The following is a 21,860-nucleotide window of genomic DNA, read 5'->3' as shown; positions in this document are numbered from 1 at the left end:
CTCTCCTCCACATCACGAGTAGACACGCCCCTTATTGCTGATTGGCTACAAGTTTGTTTTGCGATTCGGCCCGAATCAGTTTTATAAAGTGTTTTTGAAAAATCACTTACTATGCCTTTAACTTAAATTCACAATAAAATACCGTATTTCATTAACTGATGTAATGTTAATAAACCAACATATTGAAGTGTTAATATCTGTTTTGAATCATTGTAATGCACTGATAACCACCAAAAACTGGTGGTGATGAGAAAGTCACATGATGAACCAAAGCTCATCACAAACAGCTTTTCTACGAGCTGAGGAGGGCAATACTTATATATAGAAGGTGCACAGTGTCGTTCACACAAACACTAAACCCCATCATGGTGACACGCATGATACTGAAATAATGCAATAAACATTAATTTAACAACATTAGATGTACGATTAAACCCTAATGTACACAACTGATAAGAAAAAACTAAGAAGAAACATGTTATTTCAACAAAAAAACATCATGCAGGGAATTCTGGGAGTGTCAATTTACAGTTTGTCACTCTAAATTATACAATGACTTTTTCTTTTTCACTTCCAAAAACCGTATTTTTAACAGTATTTTACTGTAAAATTACATTAAATGTAATTAAATTTATTCACCGAATATAGTATGGAAACTTACTGTTAAGCAGTTAATAGGTTTTTACTGTAGCATTTTTACAGTCTTTTACTGTTAAAATCACAATCATTTTTTACAGTGTGTCGTAAATTATTTTATTGTTGTTTATATATGTTGTATATAAATTATACAGTATATATTGTATCTATGTTGGTGTGTGTGATACCTGTGTCTGTCCTGTGTTGGGGACCTGGGTTGGCTGGTAGGATCCATTCAGGCCGGACATGCTCATAAAAATGTCTCCTGAACCCGGCAAACTATACGAACCCGAAGAACCTACAGAGAGACGGAGAGAAAGAGGAACTGTGAGTCTGTGAACGCTAGTTCTGAGAAAAGCTCTAGCATTATTTGTTTGCAGATGCCACTTGGTTTGATCATTTTACCTGTGATATAAGGAATTTTGACGTTTTTAAGCATGACATGCATGTTAAAATAATTTTCCAGATGTTTTTTTTTTTGAGCCAATGTATATGCATGTACATAAACACACAAAGTTGAACAGTGAGGGAGTGTTGAATGGGAAGAACAGAACACAGACAGAGGAAGTTCACTGTAATTTTATAACAAATCATCACAGGAAGTGTCTGCAAGTCCAGGGCTATTATAGTTCATAAAAACTAAAGCCGCAAGAAAGCCAAAAGAAAGAAATAATGAATGAATGAATAAATATTAATTTAATTTAACTTGATGTACTACAACAATTGAAATTAAATAAAAAATAATATAAACTATATAGACATCAAAAAACTAATAAAAATGACAAAAACATCAAAATGACTAAAAATGCAAACAGAAAAAAAAATCTAAATATGAATAAAACTATAATAGTATCTCAAATGACACTAAAGCACTAAACACTGTAACATACCCGTGAACATGTTGTTAAACAGATTATTTTTATCTTCTCCCGCATCCAAGTGAAAGTCTTCATCTTTCATCTGAAAGCCTGTAGAGAAAATGACAGAACTGAACTCGTTTAAACTCTTTAATTACTTATTTCAAAAACGCATGTTCAAGACCCAATAATTGCACTATAACAACTCTATCTGCAATATAAGGGCGACCGGGGCTAGTTATCACAGTTTTTATTCTTACGTCTACATTTCCACTGTTATTGCTTAGTAAACAAGATACATTTAATTTAATACCCCATACGTCCCCTATAGCAGGGCACGTTGTCACAACAGGTTATTTAGGTCATTTACCTGAAGATGATTGACTATTAATTTAAGAATACTATTGTTTTGGGCAACAAATGTTGGAGAAAACAAGTATTTGTGCTACTGGACTCAAAACCTGAGATATAAGATTTGTGACAACTAGCCCCGGTGGTCTCTCCAATGATCTCGTTCATGTGTACCAGAGCTGGGCGTTGCGGGCGAGTTGGTCTGGCTGTTGTGTACAGCGGCCGCTACAGCTTGAGTCGCCGTCACTGCCGTCTTCGCTGCGTACAGATTCGCCTCCTCCTGGAATTTACCGATGTTCTTCTTATAGCGAATACGTTTATTACCAAACCAGTTAGAAACCTGAGACAGAGAAAGAGAGAGAAGCAAATGTGGATGAATATTATGAGGAAATAGTATAAAAATGATATAATATGCATTATAAAATACTATACTATAATTTTTTTTTACCACAAAATCAAAAGAAAAAAAAAAATATATATTTTGCATGAAGAGAATGATGCCTCTTTAAGGAGTCGGACGGTTAAAATTTTTGCATTGTAACATTATTTGAATTGAAATTAATCTATAAAAATGATATAATATGCATTATAAAATACTATACTATAATTTTTTTTTACCACAAAATCAAAAGAAAAAAAAAAATATATATTTTGCATGAAGAGAATGATGCCTCTTTAAGGAGTCGGACGGTTAAATTTTTTGCATTGTAACATTATTTGAATTGAAATTAATCACATTTCCCCCCCCGATAATGAAAAAAAAAATTTGTTGCTCTCATATAATTCATAAAAAACATGTTTCTTCATTGCAGAGTCCAGTGAAATATGTGCTGCAAGCCAAACGTTCACGGCTTCTCTGAAAAATGCATGTATTTTTATGTGTTTTACAACGACTGTTATTCTCATACATTTGTAAGACATTGTAAATGTACCAACCTTTTGCAAAAGAACATTAACGTTGCTGCAAACCCAGACATATTAAAATTACATCCACCCCAAGCAATGGCTCCTTCATAAAATATCTCCAAACAGGCCTTAAACTGCCAATGGGAGGCAGAATAGTTCAAGAAGCGCTATAAAACGCCTCGCTGATGTCATAATCTCAGGATCCAATAAAAGACAGCCAGAAGACACCATCCAAGTGCAAGAAAGCATGTAACTGTTGGCAGTGGTGAGGAAATGTATGCATGGTTGGCTGAGTGTGTGTGTGTGTGTGTGTGTGTGTGTGTGTCTTATGGCCGTAAAGAATAATTCCAGCTGCTGAATAAATGACTATATGATGCATCGATTGTTGTTCAGCACACAGAGACACGGCTGCCACTGCAACCAACATCGACAGACAACACAGCGGACGGACGGATGTTTTAGTGACATACCTGTGACACAGTGATGGTGCTTCCCTTCCCCTAAAGGGCACAAAAAGAAGGGGCTTTTTTACAGTAACGACTTCCTGTACACACCCACCCGTTACACAAACATAAAACAGGCTGAATATTCATAAAGTGTGTCCATCTCACTCGAGCGCAACAGTCGGGTTCTGGAAGTAAAAATGCCCTTCAGAGTGATTTTATTTGTGACTTTTTCATGAGCTTCCATGAGCTCTTTATGATTTTTATGATCATTAAAAATAAAATGAGTTTTATGATTCTGCACTGAAAAAAAAAAGGCTGAAACTGTATTTTAATACAAATAAAATCAATAATCTGTTTTATTTACAACTTTGAAAAATCATTTTTTACAGTAATATATTGCAAAGTTTCCTGTAACGTACTACATTACCCACAATCCTGAAGCCGCTATTACTGTGGAAATGGTAATTGCTGTAAGGAGGGTTGTGTTTGTAGTTTTTCTAGGTAACGTTAGCTAGTTACTAGCGGTGTTGCTTTTATAAAAAAAAAACAACAACAACAAAAAAAAACATAATTTTTGTTAATTAAAATAATTCTGAAATAAAATATAAATTAACTTATATAAAACTAATATAAATTAAATGTTATGCATAAATAATTTAAACTAAGTGAAAATGAAACGTGTTTAAGTTAAAGTACTAAAATTACTAACTGAAATAAAAAAAACGAACTAATGAAAAAGACAAAAGCACATTTCAAATTACAAAAAAAATGTATACCGTATTGGCCCGAATATAAGACGACCCCCCTTTTTCCAGATGTACCTTTTGGAAAAAGGCTTTTTAAAAACCAAATCTTGTTTTTTCTCAGTAAAACACATTTTGTCTTCAATTATTTTCATATTGCATATTTTTCCTATTTTAATTTTTGTTTTGAAAGTATGGTAAAAACTGGTAAAATGTACCAACAATCACATTTAAAAAATATAAACTTTTTGATATACCATAAAAAAATAAAATAAAATAAAATAGCCCATCTGAATTAGGACATTTAGGCTATCCATCTAATAGTAGCCTACCAAAATCTTATTAACAGTAGAAGTTAAATCTTACTGTAGTCTTCAAATCTGGGTACAGTCTTACGTTTTAAAATCACAAAGAGAGTTTGGTGCCATCAGGCTAACGTGACAGTCACGACTCATGCAGCTGTAAGGTTTGTTTTTACTCGCGATCTTTACAACACCATTACATTACGTATTTCATGGCACACTCGTTTTATGCGTATTTGGCACCACCTATTGTTGTGGGTGTATTATTGACATGTCAAAGTCTAGACCCTGAATATAAGACGACCGCGTTTTTTCAGATGTATTTCCAAGAAAAAAATATCGTCTTATATTCGGGACAATACGGTATATGTTAAAGGCTAATTCAAACAAATAAAATTTGATATTTAATATTTTTTATAAAATAAATTTAATATTTTAATTAAAAAATAAATTAAAATATTTAGAATTTTAAAAATCAAAATGACAAGCACATATTAAATAACTAAAACTTTAACTAAAATTCAAATAAAAACTGAAAATATCAAACTAAAAACTAAATATAAATAAATATAATAAAACTAAATATAAATAAAAATCAAAATAAATGAAAAATATTTAGATTATAAAAAAACATAAAAATGACAAAAGCACATATCAAATGACTAAACATTAAACAAAATATACAAATAAAATCTAATTCAAAATACTAATACTATATAAGTATATAATATTATACTCTCTCATGCAACTACAGTTCATTTTGTTTGTGTCTCATTTAGGGGTGGATTTATCTGAAAATGAGCAGAAACAGACTTTATGATTTGGATTTCTACCTGACTAAAAGTAATGATTACTAATTAGTTCAGTATTCAGAGTCTAATATACAATTCTGCACATAGATATCTATATAGTTTACTTGCTCAAAGGTGTGCGGACTGAGGCTCAGACTAACTAGCCACCTACTTAATGTTAGTTAATATGGGAAATTGTAGCATTGGAGGATGAAGACTGTAGTTGTGTTAACAACCAACTGAACCGAATAAATTGTTTGCAATTCTTTACGGTTGTAGTAGCTCTTTAATTCCTATAAAAAAGTACATTTTTGCACATTTGTACACAAAAATAGACCTTTTGCAAAACAAATGTTGTGATGTTGTGAGCCATCTACTAAACTCTATTTGAACTTTATTGAGAAACTTTCTGAAATCTCAATGGGAAAATACTTCCAGGATCCATGCGGCAGAAAACTGGGTACTCACTGTTGCGGTCTAAATCACTTCACACTCGTGTTGAGATGTTACTGGGCACTGTGCTTCATCACTATTTTGAGCCAAATGTTCTGCACCTTCACAGTGTCACAGACCGCCTCTAACAAATTTGTTAGTTATTTTGCTCAGGTTGTGAATAAAATCTTCTTGTTTGACAGCTGAAGGCTCGTGTGCGCAGTATCGTCCGAGATCTGGACTACAGGAGGACAGACTGACCTGTGACAAAGTGATGGCACACTTTTTGGCCAGCTCCTCTTTGGCCTCTTCGCTGGGATACGGGTTACTGAGGTGAGAGTAGAAATACTCGTTCAGAATCTCTGTCGCCTGCTTGCTGAAGTTGCGCCTTTTTCTCCTGGAGAAAGAGGAATCATTAGTATTGTTAGATCCTCAACCGTTTCAATATCTTTATATAATATTAAAAGTTATTAAAGCTGAAGTGTGTATTTCTGCTAGCAACATCACTGCAAAAAATGCCTTTCTTCCTCAGTATTTTTGTTTAGTTTTTCAGTACATTCTTAAATTAAAGCGATATTTACTTGAGAAGTAAAATGACATAAAATATTAAGTCTTGGCTTCTGAATAATTTATCAAAATGAAGTGATTTTACGGCTGAAACAAGAAAAGACATCTGTCAATAGGGTCAGAAAGATATTCTTGTTTTCTCTTTTAATTAAGTTCTAACCCCACTGGCAGATTTTTTTCCCCTTGTTTTAAGCACAAACTCGCTTCATTTCTCAAGTAAATGTACATTTACATTTAATCATTTAGCAGATGCTTTTATCCAAAGCAATCTGCAGAAATGTATCTTTCTGGTTGAGCAGAAATATATCTTGCTTTAACCCTTCTGCTGTGCTGAAAATCCTTTACCTACAGTAATTTGGTATTCCTGGTCAAAAATGGCCTTTTAAAAATTGCTTGTAAATTTCCCATTACACTATATTATCACAAAATATTTGATTTCTTAAAAATATTTGAAATGTTTTCTTTCAATTAGCACTGATTTAACATTTCTTTTTGGAGCTGATTCATCATATGCCTCATTAATCTGAGCTTATGCGCCTCATTCTTTGAGTGAAAAAAAAAAAAACATTATTTGTGGATAATTTTGCCAGTGCTCGCTCAAAAATTGAGGTGCATAAGTTCAGATCAGTGAGGTCTTCAATCAATCAGTTCCAAAAAAAGAAATGCTATGAAATCATGATAAAATGATTGAATCCAAGATTTGTTGATAATGTAGCATAATGAGAAATTTATAAGCATTTTTGTAGGCTGGTCATTTTTACTGGGAACACCTCAGATGTAACAAAGACATAAGAAAAAAATTAATAGTAACATTAAAAAAACGGAAACTGACAAAAGCATATAACAATCACTAAACTGATTACTAAATTACTAAACATAAACTAAACTGAAAATATAAAAAATAAGCTAATATAAAATATTAATAAAAACTACAATAGTATATGAAATAGTATATGCAAGCAGCAATTAAGGGGCCAAGCACAACAAAGGCAAAATGAGGAACTAAGCATGGCATGGAGCATCAGTCCAACTGCAACAATGAGAAATTAAAGCTTTTAGCATGATTTTTGTCAAAATAGCTGAAAAATCATAAATATAATCACTAGTAATACGATTTTCTGGTTTATCACTAGTTGATCCTGATAAGCGCTCGTCGTCACAGTTGTAAACACTACGACTTTCTTCTTTTGTGAGGGGGTTTGGCGTCACGGCATCTTTGTTTCCAGACGGAACCTTAAAGAACGTGACACGCACGTCTCCCGGAAATCCTGTAGAATTCAATCAATTACATTTATAAGCAGTTTTTTTGTAGGCTGGTCATTTTTGACCAGGAACAACAGAAGTGTAACAACGTAGGGGGAAAAAAGTCCCCAAAAAGTATCAAAAATGATCCAGTTAGTTGTTAAACACTGGTGTGGACAAAGTTAGGACGTTTTAGTTCAATGTGATAACAAACGTTAACTAGCATTTTCAGGAAAAAGAAAATCCTTTCTGGCTTAAAATGACCAAAACACAATGTGAAGGTTAAAAATGTTTCGATATTTATAATGGAAAACAAGACAAAATTGCTAAGTAAGAAAACAGCAAATTGTTTTTAGCTGATTAGCATGATCCAACGATTCCCTGCTGGTAGGTACCATAACTATACCACAATACTTAAAGTATAAATTATTGCATGTATATATTATTGGCAGTTATAGGTCAGCCACTGTCATTAGGTTGTATCCAATAAACATTCCCTGATGTGGCATAAAAACGTATTCGCTTAAAACAGTGAGACTAGATTAAATCTGACTTTAGCAGCCAATCTCTCACTCTCTCTCTTTATGATGTCATCACTGAGCCCACCAATCACTGTTTGCTTCATTTGCATTCCAGTTGAATAGTTTCTGATGAGCAGATTTATGCAGAATTTACTCTTTGATTTAAGTAACTCCTGCCCTTGCAAACCAACCGGCAGTAATTGGCAAATTTCCCAATCCCACTCAATTTATCCTTCTGCCAGTTTAAGCAAAACACTCATAAGACCTTAAAATATTACCACATCACCCACACGTTCACACACGCCTCACTCTCAGCACACCCAATACAGTCAGAAACAAACCCACACTCGCAAAAACACCTACTTGTGTAAAAACACGGACACACAATAAATAAAAATAATTTTTTATTTAAAAAATGCTTTATTATCTAAAGCTATTTGCAGTGTATTATTAGTAGGATAGTCTCTTTGGGACAAAATTATGTTTGAATTCACTAAACAGTTTTGAGCTTTGTATTTTAGAGCAGATACCTGGGGCTTATTCACTAACCACCTTTAATCCAAGCATTATCTACGCTAAATCTATGTAAATGAGGTGTATTATATAGATTGCACCTTATTCACATAAGCAAACACATATACAGTATGGGCAAAATGCCTGCATTAAATGTTATGCAAGATGTTAAGAAAAAAAATTTTTTTTTAAAAATTAAACCTAAATAATAATATAAAAACTGAAAACTGATAAAAGCATATAAGCATATAAAAGCATATATAAATAATACTAAAATAACACCTTTTCTATTTAAATGAGGTCTAGATTGCACCTTATTCACATAATGAAACACATATACTGGCAAAATGCATGCATCAAATGTTGTGGAAGATGATTTGGAAAAAAAAAAAAACCTACAACAGAAAAAAGTAAATTAAACCTAAATAATAATATAAAAACGAAAACTGACAAAGCATATAACAAAATTACTAAAAATTAAACTAAACTGAAAATGTAAAAAATTGGGTAATTCAGAATATTACGGTAATAAAAACTAGATATGTACATTTGACTTATCTTTTCAAGTAACCAATAAGTAATGACCTATGATCTTCATAGCCACACCCTAGCAACCACTTACAGCAGCCTAGCAACTACCCCATAGACTTCCATTTAATCAGATCAAAAGGGATATCTTTGGATAGGAGTGTCATGGGGGTTTTGCTCTTTTGACGCATGCTAGCAAACAGGACTTCCATCATGCATGCTACACATGCTAGCAGTGAATAGCTGCATGCTAATAGTGATTAGCTAAGTGCTAAATCAGGCTAAGAACTCTACAAAACTCCATAGTAACAATCTGTGACAACTATCAACCGCCTAGCAACACGATACTCTTTGATTTAAGTAACTCCTGCCCTTGCAAACCAACCGGCAGTAATTGGCAAATTTCCCAATCCCACTCAATTTATCCTTCTGCCAGTTTAAGCAAAACACTCATAAGACCTTAAAATATTACCACATCACCCACACGTTCACACACGCCTCACTCTCAGCACACCCAATACAGTCAGAAACAAACCCACACTCGCAAAAACACCTACTTGTGTAAAAACACGGACACACAATAAATAAAAATAATTTTTTTTTTTTTAAATGCTTTATTATCTAAAGCTATTTGCAGTGTATTATTAGTAGGATAGTCTCTTTGGGACAAAATTATGTTTGAATTCACTAAACAGTTTTGAGCTTTGTATTTTAGAGCAGATACCTGGGGCTTATTCACTAACCACCTTTAATCCAAGCATTATCTACGCTAAATCTATGTAAATGAGGTGTATTATATAGATTGCACCTTATTCACATAAGCAAACACATATACAGTATGGGCAAAATGCCTGCATTAAATGTTACGCAAGATGTTAAGAAAAAAAAAACTTTAAAAAAAATTTAACCTAAATAATAATATAAAAACTGAAAACTGACAAAAGCATATAAGCATATAAAAGCATATATAAATAATACTAAAATAACACCTTTTCTATTTAAATGAGGTCTAGATTGCACCTTATTCACATAATGAAACACATATACTGGCAAAATGCATGCATCAAATGTTGTGGAAGATGATTTGAAAAAAAAAAAAAACCTACAACAGAAAAAAGTAAATTAAACCTAAATAATAATATAAAAACGAAAACTGACAAAGCATATAACAAAATTACTAAAAATTAAACTAAACTGAAAATGTAAAAAATTGGGTAATTCAGAATATTACGGTAATAAAAACTAGATATGTACATTTGACTTATCTTTTCAAGTAACCAATAAGTAATGACCTATGATCTTCATAGCCACACCCTAGCAACCACTTACAGCAGCCTAGCAACCACCCCATAGACTTCCATTTAAACAGATCAAAAGGGATATCTTTGGATAGAAGTGTCATGTTAGCTAAGTGCTAAATCAGGCTAAGAACTCTACAAAACTCCATAGTAACAATCTGTGACAACTATCAACCGCCTAGCAACACGATAGCAACCACCTAGAACACCCTAGCAAAGCCCTAGCAACCACCCAGAACACCCAAGCAACCACCTAGCAACCACCCATGTTACCATAGCAACTGCCTAGCAACCACTCTGGATATCCTAGCAACTGCCTAGCAACACCATAGCAACCACCCAGAACACCATAGAAACTGCCTAGCAACACCCAAACAACCATCCAGAACACCTTAGCAACCACCCAGAACACCTTGGCAACCGCGTAGCAACAACCTAGCTACCACTCAGGATACCCTAGCAACCGCGTAGCAACACAATAGCAACCACCCAGAACACTCCAGCAACCACCTTGCAACAACTCATAACACCCTAGCAAATCGCCTAGCAACATCCTAGCAACCACCCAGAACACCTTAGCAACACCCTAGCAACTAAGTGCTGAGTTTTGCCACTGCATGCACCACTCACATTTTCTTCAGGAAATGTACATTCTAGTAATATATAAGTAATACTAGAAAAAACACAACCTATTTGAACGAAGTGTATTGTAGATTGCACCTCATTCATGTAAGGAAACACATATACTGGCAAAGTGCATGGATTAAAGGTTATGCAAGATGGGTTGGATAGAAAATAAATAAATAAAACTAAAACTAAAACTTAAATATAAAAATAAATTACACCTAAATTGTAATATAAAAAAGCAGAAAACTGTCAAAAGCATATAACAAAATGACTAAAAATTTAAATATTAAAATAAAAGCTAATTCAAAATATTAATAGCTTGTCAAAATCACAAAAAACACACCTTTTCTAAACATATATACTGGCAAGATGCAGGCAATACATTTTATGCAAGATGTTTTGGATACAATTGTCTGGCAAATGCATGACTGTAAATGTGTTTCACACAGTTTCTGACCTGGCGTCGAGAAAGCGAGACCTGAGGATCATGACGGCCTCGCAGGTGCTCTGCTTGAGCTGCATCTGGATGGTGCTGAATTTGCGGTGGATGATGTTCACCATGCGCTCGATCTCTTTGGGTGAGATGGGTCGCGTGCGAGACTGTTCCCTCAACAGGTTCATCACATGGGTAGTGAACTCATTACACGCCTGTGAACCAATCAAATTACTCATAACTGATAATGCAAAGACATCAACTAAAACTAAAACTATGAAAACATTTTTGTTAACTGAAATTAAGCTGAAATAAAATAAAATGGAACTATTCAATGAAAAATTTTGAATGAAAATGAGAAATGCTGCCTTGGCAGCTAACTGAAACAGTTAAATTGAATCACTAAAATTATTATCTGGAAATAAAAGAAATAGATAAAATAAATGTTCTGTATAGTTCTGTATTGTTTTGTATAAATTGTCTTGCTGTGTGATATTTTTCTACTTTTTGTAAAGCGATCTTGAGGTCTTCAAAGTTACTATATTAAACAAAATATTATTATCATTATTAAACATAAATATAATATTAAAAAAGAGAAAAATTACAAAAGTCTAGTGTACTTTTTCCAGTAACAAGCTACTTTACAAAGCAGCAGTGCCAAGATGTCTGATTGATTTTAGCGATACTCATTTTTCTGATACAGCCGTATATTCCTGATGGATTGCGGGTTGTTCACAGGTGTACAGACCTGCTCATATTTCTCCAGCTCGGTGTGGTAGATCTGTCTGATCTGGCTGAGTTTGGCTCTGTAGTCCGAGTGCTCGATGGAGTTATCAGCTCCCACTCCCACTGCTGCTGTTGCCGTAGCAACCGCCGCTGCCCCGCCCCTCTTCTCTGGTCCGGACACGCCCTCTGCCAGCAGCATGTTATCCAGACGCATGAGCTGAGGGTCCGGAGGATCTTCATCCTGACTGCCACGGATACTGAGACCTGCCACAACACATACGGAAAATAAGCAATTTAAATATAAAAATATGCAATAGACAAGAACTACATCTTTATATTTGGTTATTTTCAGGTGCGTCTTCTCTTAAACAGGTTCGTCTGAATACTTTCCGTACCCACTGTATATACATACATACATACATGCATACAGTCGTTTAAAATTTTATGATGTAATTGTTAACCCAATTATAAATACAATTCAATATTCTATATGATATATTCAATAATGATTATGTGTGTGTGTGTGTGTGTGTTTATTTGTTGTTGTTTTTTTAGCCTGTTGGCCGTGGTCAGTATGAACTGGGTAAAGATTCAAAATTTCTTCTTTTGTGTTTCACAGAAAAAATTCCAGCACACTGGTTTGGAACAACATGAGGGTAAATGATGATGAAATCTTATTTTTACAGGAAAAAGGATTCTGTTTAACGAGATAAAAAAAAATAAGATGTGCAATGTCGACTTAACAATTGCGGCAAGACAAAAAGTGTGAGATAGAGCTGGTGTAAAAACACATTCAGACATGCAAAGACAATTTCTTGAACAGCTGGACCTCCCAAAGCAGGTTTCAGATAGCCAGTTATTTCTTCCTAGACAGGCCCACCGCAGAACTGCAAGCCCCTCACGTCCTCAGCCATTAACGCACGGCGCAGGATTAGTCTGCTATGACACGTTGTTAATCAGGGGTCGAGCTGTGTTTGTGCCAGCGCTGACTACAAGAGAATGATTGACAGTGGCAGGTCTCTTCACTGAGGTGGGTGGAATAAAAGCGCCGTGAGCCCTTAAGATGTGCTTCAGCGGCCACCCAACACGACCGCCTTTAATTCCACTTTTTTGGCACTTCACGTTTGATTTTTGATTTTGCAGTCAGCAGAGTGGATGGTCATGTAAGCACAGGAGAAAAAATAACATATACTGTATATGTCATTTTCATGGAAAATCATTAAAAAAAAAATCGCTTGCGCGTGCCTCAAAAGAGGGCTTACAATGACTTCAATCACAATCACTATACAGGATTTACTATATTATACTTTATCGACACGAATTGATAGGTGAAACAACAAACAGCCACCCACAAATAGTCTATAAACAAAGCATCAGGCTGTCTTTGAGTTCACATGAACAATGGTTAAAGTTCGTCGTCAGGCTACAGAAGAATACCATAATTCCTACATTCAATTAGACCTAAGACATCGAGAGTCACGCAGACCTATAACCACCCAGCCACAACACATAATTGCGAATAACATGCTCCTTAACACAAAATCGACCAGAGTCCAACGTTTATATTTTTTCTACGAACATGAGCTATACCGTGGACTTTGGGGGAGCCCGCTTGTTTTTTTTTTATGGGGGGGTTTGCGCTTGCGGTATTGAAGTGAATTAGGTTTAAATCGCCTTCATGCATGAATGAATGATATTTTTTGCAATTTTACACATAATAATCCATGATGATCACATTACACAAAACTGAAATTGCACGTCAAAATAACACATTGTCAATATTTTTTTGAGACCCCCCAAAATTTCACAAATCACGTTTTCAGGGGAGCCCATGTCTTATTAAGGGGAGCCGAGCTCCCCCTAGCTCCCCCATAGTTCGCACCCTGTCTATACTCTTACTGGATGTTAGCTATTGACTCATTAGTGTTTTAGAGAATGCTGATACTTAAAGAAACATTAGTGTGCATTAAAAAAGCTATGAAAGAGCAATTAAACTCTCTGCTGAGGAAGTGCAATGCCATTGTCCTGCAGTTTTAGGTGATTTTGAAGATGCTCTTTCAAAAAAAAAACCCGAGGACAAGATTGTAAACACACCACAGCTGCTCAGAATGACTAGGATAAGATCCACACACACGCACTGCCCTCCAGAAACACACACACAGTATTCATGAGGTCAATGCAAGATGACATTTAAAGCACAGGAGACAAAGGCAAACAAATGCGAGATGGAAGGAGTGAGTAGAGAAAGCATGCTCTTTGCTCTGCTCTGCTCTTAATCTCATTTTGGTTTCATCTCTTTACGTTTCTTTGGGGTCGCTTTCATTTTTAATGGCAACAAAATAGTAAAGGTACCCACATTCCCTATTTAGACCTCAGGCACAGAAATGCTAATTCAGCACAGAGCACATCGCATGGAATGCATCTCTAAGACAGCGGCTCTCAGTTTAAGCAGACGTCTAATTAGTTAACGGGAACAGGATCGACAGAGAGGTGCATGTACACATAGAGAAACAAACGAATTCATGACTGTAGTGATGTCTGAATTATTCCACATATGTCCACGGAAAACAATAACTGTGGCGATACCATGGTTTAATATATATTTATATATATAAATTAATTAAAAAATAAATTTTACACACACACACACACACACACGTGAATATTTGTTTTAATATAATCGTTTTTTTTTATTAATTAATTTTAATTCTTAAATCTATCTATTTGTCTATATAAAAAGATAATATTAAGATAATGCCAGGGTTATCATACATAAAAAAGACAGAGATTTTTCTATATTGCTATGGTCCTCATCCTCTGTTTGCCTGATGTGTAAAAAGATGTTGATGACAGACCGAGGTCTGATTGTGTGTAAACAGGCTGAAACAGCTGTGTGCTGCTGAAGCGGCTGCCAATTTAACTTCTCCACCTGACACCTCACATCAAGCTCTCCACACAGACTCTTACGCAAACATTAGTGCCTGATATTGTCTATTTGTTTGGGATAAAACTGATTTTTGTGCATGAGGACTGTACATTATGTAATGATGCACGCTGTGCATGTATGAGGGTCAAAGACGAAAAAGGGTTTAAGCATAAAAACGATAAGTGTAATATTGCTTTAAATTGTTGTTGTTTTTCCCAAATAAATAAAAAAACAATTCTGTTTAATTTAATTGAAATTTAGTTTTAGCATGTTGTTTGAATTTTTACATAAATATTGTGTTACACTGAATGACAATGTAACTTTATTTCAACCAAATTTTGACATTTTATTCTCCAAAACCTTATTTGAAACCTTAAAAGTAGACACTTTACTTACACTTAATGTGCTTTCTATGGACATAAAATCACTTTTGTAAATTTCTTTTGATGTGGACATCTTAACGTCTTTGACCCATGAATGCTTTTTGTTTGTTTAAAAAAAAAAACTTTCTTTTGCTGTCTTATTTAGGATAATTTGACTTGATAGTCGAATCTAAAATCATAATTTATTATAGTTACACTGAATGACAATGTAACTTTATTTCAACCAAATTTTGACATTTCTCCCTCCAAAACCTTATTTGAAACCTTAAAAGTAGACACTTTACTTACACTTAATGTGCTTTCTATGGACATAAAATCACTTTTGTAAATTTCTTTTGATGTGGACATCTTAACGTCTTTGACCCATGAATGCTTTTTGTTTGTTTACAAAAAAAAACTTTCTTTTGCTGTCTTATTTAGGATAATTTGACTTGATAGTCGAATCTAGAATCATAATTTATTATATATTATTATAATTTGATACCAATCCTAAAAGGATCAAATAATAACCATGTAAACAACAAATATGATCCTACAAGATCAACTGAAAATGCAATTTGTTTAGAATTAAGGGTTTTATTCTGTCCCTTTTAATTGGTTCTGCATTTTTAGATCTAGTCAGAAATCCATTAGCAGTCTTACAGGATTCTGAAAATGAAATTTTTTAAATATTTTGATTTTTGATTTAATTAGTGGTGCTTGCTAATCATTACTATCACTAATTCTCTACTTATTGTTAGCAATTTGAACAAAACTAAATATTAAACTTTGTTGTTGCACTGTTAATGCTACTGATATACATCTGTGCAAATCAATATTTCATGTCCATGCATTTATTTATTTGGTAAGTGGCACATTAGGGTCCAGAATAACCTGTTTGAGTTTATTTTGTAAAAATTAATGGCTGACTGTAGGTTATCTCTATAACAAAATCGGTTGCTTCAAATCAAAGAAAATTAGAATTCTTAAAATTTCTCCATTAAAATGTACTTGGGCCACCTAGCAACACCCTAGCAACCACCAAAAATGCATAGCAGCCACTATCGGCAGCTTTGTGGTTACAAGTTTTTCATGGACAAACACTGTTTTCTTCAGAAACTGTAGTCATCTAGCCTTTTGTACTGCAAAATCACACACACACAAAAAAAATAAAAATTACTTGAATGCTGTATTAAAATGCTGCATGTGAGGAGATGAATGGCAGGTTTTGGGCTCGTGCTGTGTTTTTATCAGATGATTGCTGTAGATTAAGATGGTCTGGTTTAAACCTCAGCTACCCTGGCCGAGACCTTACAGAATAAATCCCAGAAATCCATGACCTCCATTACCTCACGCAACCTTTGTGATCTTTAAGTCCTTTTGCAGGATCTACTGGCTGCTGGAAGCTCACATGAGTTCAAGCACAAGTGCATTAATCTGGATTAGTCAAACAAAGACTTCCAATAATCATCTTTAATCACTCTTGGAAGTTGCCTGGGCATGTCAGGAATACATCAGCGTCTGGGATTTGGTGTTGTGGTGGGGGATACGAGGTATTTTTCGGAGCTAATTTACAGTGTTTTGAAGAAACATTCCTGCAGTGTTACGCTTTAGAGACACACAGGGTCAAATCTAAGACTTTAGCAGTGTTATTTTAGTATTGATAATTATATATTATTATAGTATTTAGAAATATTTTGAATTAGCTTTTATTTTTATATTTTCAGTTTTGATTTTAGTTTAAGTTTTAGTAGTTTTGTTATGTGCTTTTTGTCATTTTTATTAGTTTTTGTTTTTTAAAGATTTTTATATAAGTGGCCTGCATGTACAAATTTACATGCAGAATAATGCTTACTTTCAATTTTCTTGCAATAAACAATATTAGATAGTTCTCAAGTGTCTTTTTCTTACCTAAGACACATTCGAAGAATTTACATAATCCTATGAATGCGATTGTAAAATACAGAATCAAATCATTAATCAAAATCGAACCACATCTGATTGTCAAAAACAAACGTAATCATTCTGAATTTGCAAAACTTGTTCCTGAATTGAATTGAAAACCTATGTTGTGAATCAAATCGATTTGTCTACCCAAAGATTTACAGCCCTAATTTTTTACATTTCTGAGCAACAAGTGTTGTTAACGAAAACGAAAACTATTAAAAATCATTTTCGGTAATTGAAATAAAGCTTAAATAAATGATAAATATTAGAACTTAAACGTAAATTAGAAATGTTGCTTTGGCAATATTTGAAATAAGTTGAAGTATTAAAATCACTAAAACTAAAGCCAAAATAAAAATGAAAGCTGTGCAGAAATATTAATTAAACAAAAACGGATAAAAATAGCAATGGCATGTAACAAAATTACAAAAATTTAACCACTTTGAAACCAATGAGGTTTCAAAAAGAAATGCAAAACCTGTGAAAAATTAAAAGAAAACAAACATAATGAGAAATGTATGTATAATGTTTAGTAGGCCAGCCATTTTTGACCAGCAACACCACAAGTTTTAAATAAGAGTTTTAAACCCGAGTTACTGTACAGCTGGAGGGAGCTGTGGGTGGTTTTGGATTTCTTCACAGAGCAAAACCAATCGCTGAAATACATATTTGATATATAAAGCCTCTAATAGACGGCGTTCCCTCTCCCACGACGAGCTCAGAAAATCTTCTCAAAGCCATAGCCTGCTCTCCTGCTCCTAATTAGCACCGGGATCGAAAATAAGTTGGCTTATACCAACGGCTACCGAAATAAAATGAGAGTTTTTTTCACATTAAACCATTTTATGTCAGAAAATAGACGCCCGCTGGGTAGTTTAAGGCATTTAATGCGGTTTTCTAGAAAGCAGTATGGATGCCTTGTCCTCATTTATTCACACTTTGTTACTAAAACCTGCTTGTGTGGGCTTAAGCTTCATAATTTGCTAATTAGAATTTGTATTCTAAATAGTCTTTCAGTCATACTGGTTAATTTGGATGAATATAGCTCGAAAATACCCTCAGATTAAAGCTGTAATTGCTGCTGCCAAACATCAGCTATATTAACAAATCCTGCGGCAAACTGAGTGTAAGAAGTTGAACACTTGACAAAATCACAGGCTCAGCCAGGAAACAAATTTATGTTTACAAAGCTGATACTAAGAGCTTTTCTGAGAAAACTAGTCACAGAAAATTCACCGGGTTAGTGGTGAAATCTTTTATTAATATTAAGAGTTTTGTTTGAGGCTCTTAACAGAAGAAAAACGAAATATCCACTACCATAAACATATATTCAGCTGTGTTTTCTGAGTTATGTGACATAGTATTTAGAGCGTGTGTCTGGCACAAAAACAACAAAATCTTGAATTTGATTGATTGATTGATTTATTTGTTTATTTCTTTATTTATTTAGTAATTAGTTAGTTAGTTGGTTGTAGATATATTGGGAAAGAAAAATAAATTTCTTAAATTGCATTTGATCAGATTTATTTCTTTGTTTGTATTTATTTAATATGTACATATTTATTTATTTATTTATTTGCTTGCTTGTTAACTGTTTGCCAATTGGGTGAGAACAATTTAGGATTGATTCTCTGAAAACAAGTCTCAATATCTTTCATAATATATATTAATTAATAGTTTAGATGTAGTTTAGATATTTTTACAGGATAAAAAGACAAAAAGAAATTTTTTTTAAGTGTGCAATTTAGAAATTTTGCGTTAGGCCAGGCCAAGATTTATTTATTTATTTGTTTGTTTGTTTGTTTAATTCCATTTTTAAACAATTTATGGGTAAGAAAAATACATTCAAACAAGCCTTAATGGATGTTTAGATATTTTACAGGATAAAAAAAATTCTCATTAAGGTTTTTTTTTTTTTTTTTTTTACAATATAGTGTGAAATTAGGCAGTTTTTATCCAGACCAAGCTTAAAAAGTGCACGAGAATTTTCGAATGAAACAGTTGAATGAATGAATTAATGAATTAATGAATTAATTATTTTTTACTATTCAGATTTATTCAACTTTTTTTTTACTATTCAATAACACACTTGATCTTTAATGAAAATGAAATGAAACAAGGGATTGTCATGTTCTCCATTCATTTGACTGGATCTTTCTAAAAGTGAATGACGTTCATGAGCTGAGGTGATTTAATAATAATAAATTTTTCTAATTTCAGCGCTATCTCCCACATTTATCGGTCAGTTCATTCACACACACACACACAGTGGGCGACTTTAACCGTTTAAAGCGCATCAGTTTCTCTCTTCACTACAAGATGAGGATCTTACAGCTGCGGCTCTAATCACTGTAATTAAGAGATAATTGGCATTAATTATTCTCACATAAGCTCATCACAAATCAACAGGAAAATGGCTGCTGCTGGTTTCCACACAGGACACACCGTGGTTAAGCTCTCAGAGACGCTTCGAAGCGTGTGAATTTACATCACAATACATGTCTTCTCCTTACTGAAGTTAAATCTGTCAATCAAATGCAAGAGTGATCATTTATATTCAGTTCATACTGGTTTAATATTCTATTAAGGTTTTTTTTTTTTTTTTTTTTACAATATAGTGTGAAATTAGGCAGTTTTTATCCAGACCAAGCTTAAAAAGTGCACGAGAATTTTCGAATGAAACAGTTGAATGAATGAATTAATGAATTAATGAATTAATTATTTTTTACTATTCAGATTTATTCAACTTTTTTTTTACTATTCAATAACACACTTGATCTTTAATGAAAATGAAATGAAACAAGGGATTGTCATGTTCTCCATTCATTTGACTGGATCTTTCTAAAAGTGAATGACGTTCATGAGCTGAGGTGATTTAATAATAATCAATTTTTCTCATTTCAGCGCTATCTCCCACATTTATCGGTCAGTTCATTCACACACACACACACACACACTGTGGGCGACTTTAACCGTTTAAAGCGCATCAGTTTCTCTCTTCACTACAAGATGAGGATCTTACAGCTGCGGCTCTAATCACTGTAATTAAGAGATAATTGGCATTAATTATTCTCACATAAGCTCATCACAAATCAACAGGAAAATGGCTGCTGCAGGTTTCCACACAGGACACACCGTGGTTAAGCTCTCAGAGACGCTTCGAAGCGTGTGAATTTACATCACAATACATGTCTTCTCCTTACTGAAGTTAAATCTGTCAATCAAATGCAAGAGTGATCATTTATATTCAGTTCATACTGGTTTAATATTTGGATGAAATTTGAGCTGCTTTCATCAATCAATTCTGTGCATTTATTTTTGACTGTGTCAAAAGTCATTTGCAATAGAGATTTTATAATTACAAAATAAAGCATAAATAAAATGTTTTTCCTAAGTCAAGCATCACTATTACTATTGCTCAAACTGAAGCATAGTCATTCATTTTAAACAAATCATTGGTCCATCAAATCATGCTATACTTGTTGAGTTTCAACATTTCAGTTATGTGTTGCAGACAAAAAAATCAGAGAAAAAAATCATCTGAGCCATACCTTACATATCTTTCAAAAATTAAAGAGACTTGAGGATGCAGAACATAGCAACACCCTAGAAACAACCCAGAACTCCCTAGAACCACATAGCAACACCCTAAAAACCAGCCAGAACACCACAGCAACCACATATCAAAACCACAAACCACATAGCCTAGAAACCACATAGCAATAACCTAGCAACTAGGGCTGCACTATAAACAGCTTTCATAATCGCATTTCTTTGATTTCATAATCGCGCGATTAAATCGTCTGAGATTATGAACGCGATTTTGCGTAGCTTGTCAGTGAACCACGGCTCTGTGTAGTAAACGCTGCTCCATCTGAAAGCACGTGCTGGAGATTTACTACTAATCACAGAACCGGCTTTACTAACAAGATGCGCATGACAATCACATTCGATTAATCGTGCAGCCCTACTAGCAACAACCCATAGCAACCATCCAAAACATCCTATCACCCATATATCAACACTCTAGAAACCACATAAGAACACCCTTGCAACAATCCGGAACACCATAGCAACACCCTAGAAACAAACCAGAGCACCACTGCAACCACATATAAGCTCCCTAGAAACCACCCAAAACACTCTATCAATCACATAGCAACACCCTAGAAACAAAATAGAACACAATAGCAACCACACAGCAACAACTCAAAACACCCCATCAACCAAATATAAACACACTAGAATCCATAAGCAACACTCTAACAACAACCTGAGACACCATAGCAACCACATAAACAAAACAACCCAGAAGCTCTGTAGCAACACATTAACAGTCATTCAGAAATATAAAACATTTGAAGATTCCAGCAGATCATCAACCAAATATAAACACACTAGAATCCATAAGCAACACTCTAACAACAACCTGAGACACCATAGCAACCACATAAACAAAACAACCCAGAAGCTCTGTAGCAACACATTAACAGTCATTCAGAAATATAAAACATTTGAAGATTCCAGCAGATTCCAGCAGATCACGGCTAATTAACAGCAGGTCAGAAACGCTCAAGCTCTTCACAAGAACAGCATCCTGGGAGGAGATGTGTGTTTTTAACAGCAGGGCTGGTGCTTCATATTCTTGGACAGACACAGAAAGGTCCCACAGTTTACAATGCGCAGAATTTATCAATAAATGGTAC

At 34.1% G+C, this 21,860-nt stretch overlaps 1 protein-coding gene across 1 annotated transcript in view; it reads right to left on the bottom strand.

The window, feature by feature from the left end:
* LOC107715538 (pre-B-cell leukemia transcription factor 3-like) overlaps window positions 1-21,860 on the bottom strand; it is a 44,180-nt gene that overhangs the window by 3,540 nt on the left and 18,780 nt on the right. Inside the window, exons 3-8 of the mRNA XM_016521690.1 lie at window positions 11,942-12,183; window positions 11,218-11,408; window positions 5,726-5,861; window positions 2,019-2,184; window positions 1,527-1,604; window positions 825-934 (exon numbers count right to left, since the gene is read on the bottom strand). Of these exons, the coding sequence (XP_016377176.1) occupies window positions 825-934; window positions 1,527-1,604; window positions 2,019-2,184; window positions 5,726-5,861; window positions 11,218-11,408; window positions 11,942-12,183 (923 nt within the window). The remainder of the gene's footprint in view (window positions 1-824; window positions 935-1,526; window positions 1,605-2,018; window positions 2,185-5,725; window positions 5,862-11,217; window positions 11,409-11,941; window positions 12,184-21,860) is intronic.

This window comes from Sinocyclocheilus rhinocerous, unplaced genomic scaffold (genome assembly GCF_001515625.1).
Source record: "Sinocyclocheilus rhinocerous isolate Xijiao unplaced genomic scaffold, SAMN03320098_v1.1 scaffold2765, whole genome shotgun sequence".
Taxonomy (NCBI): Eukaryota; Metazoa; Chordata; class Actinopteri; order Cypriniformes; family Cyprinidae; genus Sinocyclocheilus; species Sinocyclocheilus rhinocerous.
The sequence above is the reverse complement of the archived record's forward strand: the minus strand, read 5'-3'. Positions and strand labels throughout refer to the sequence as shown.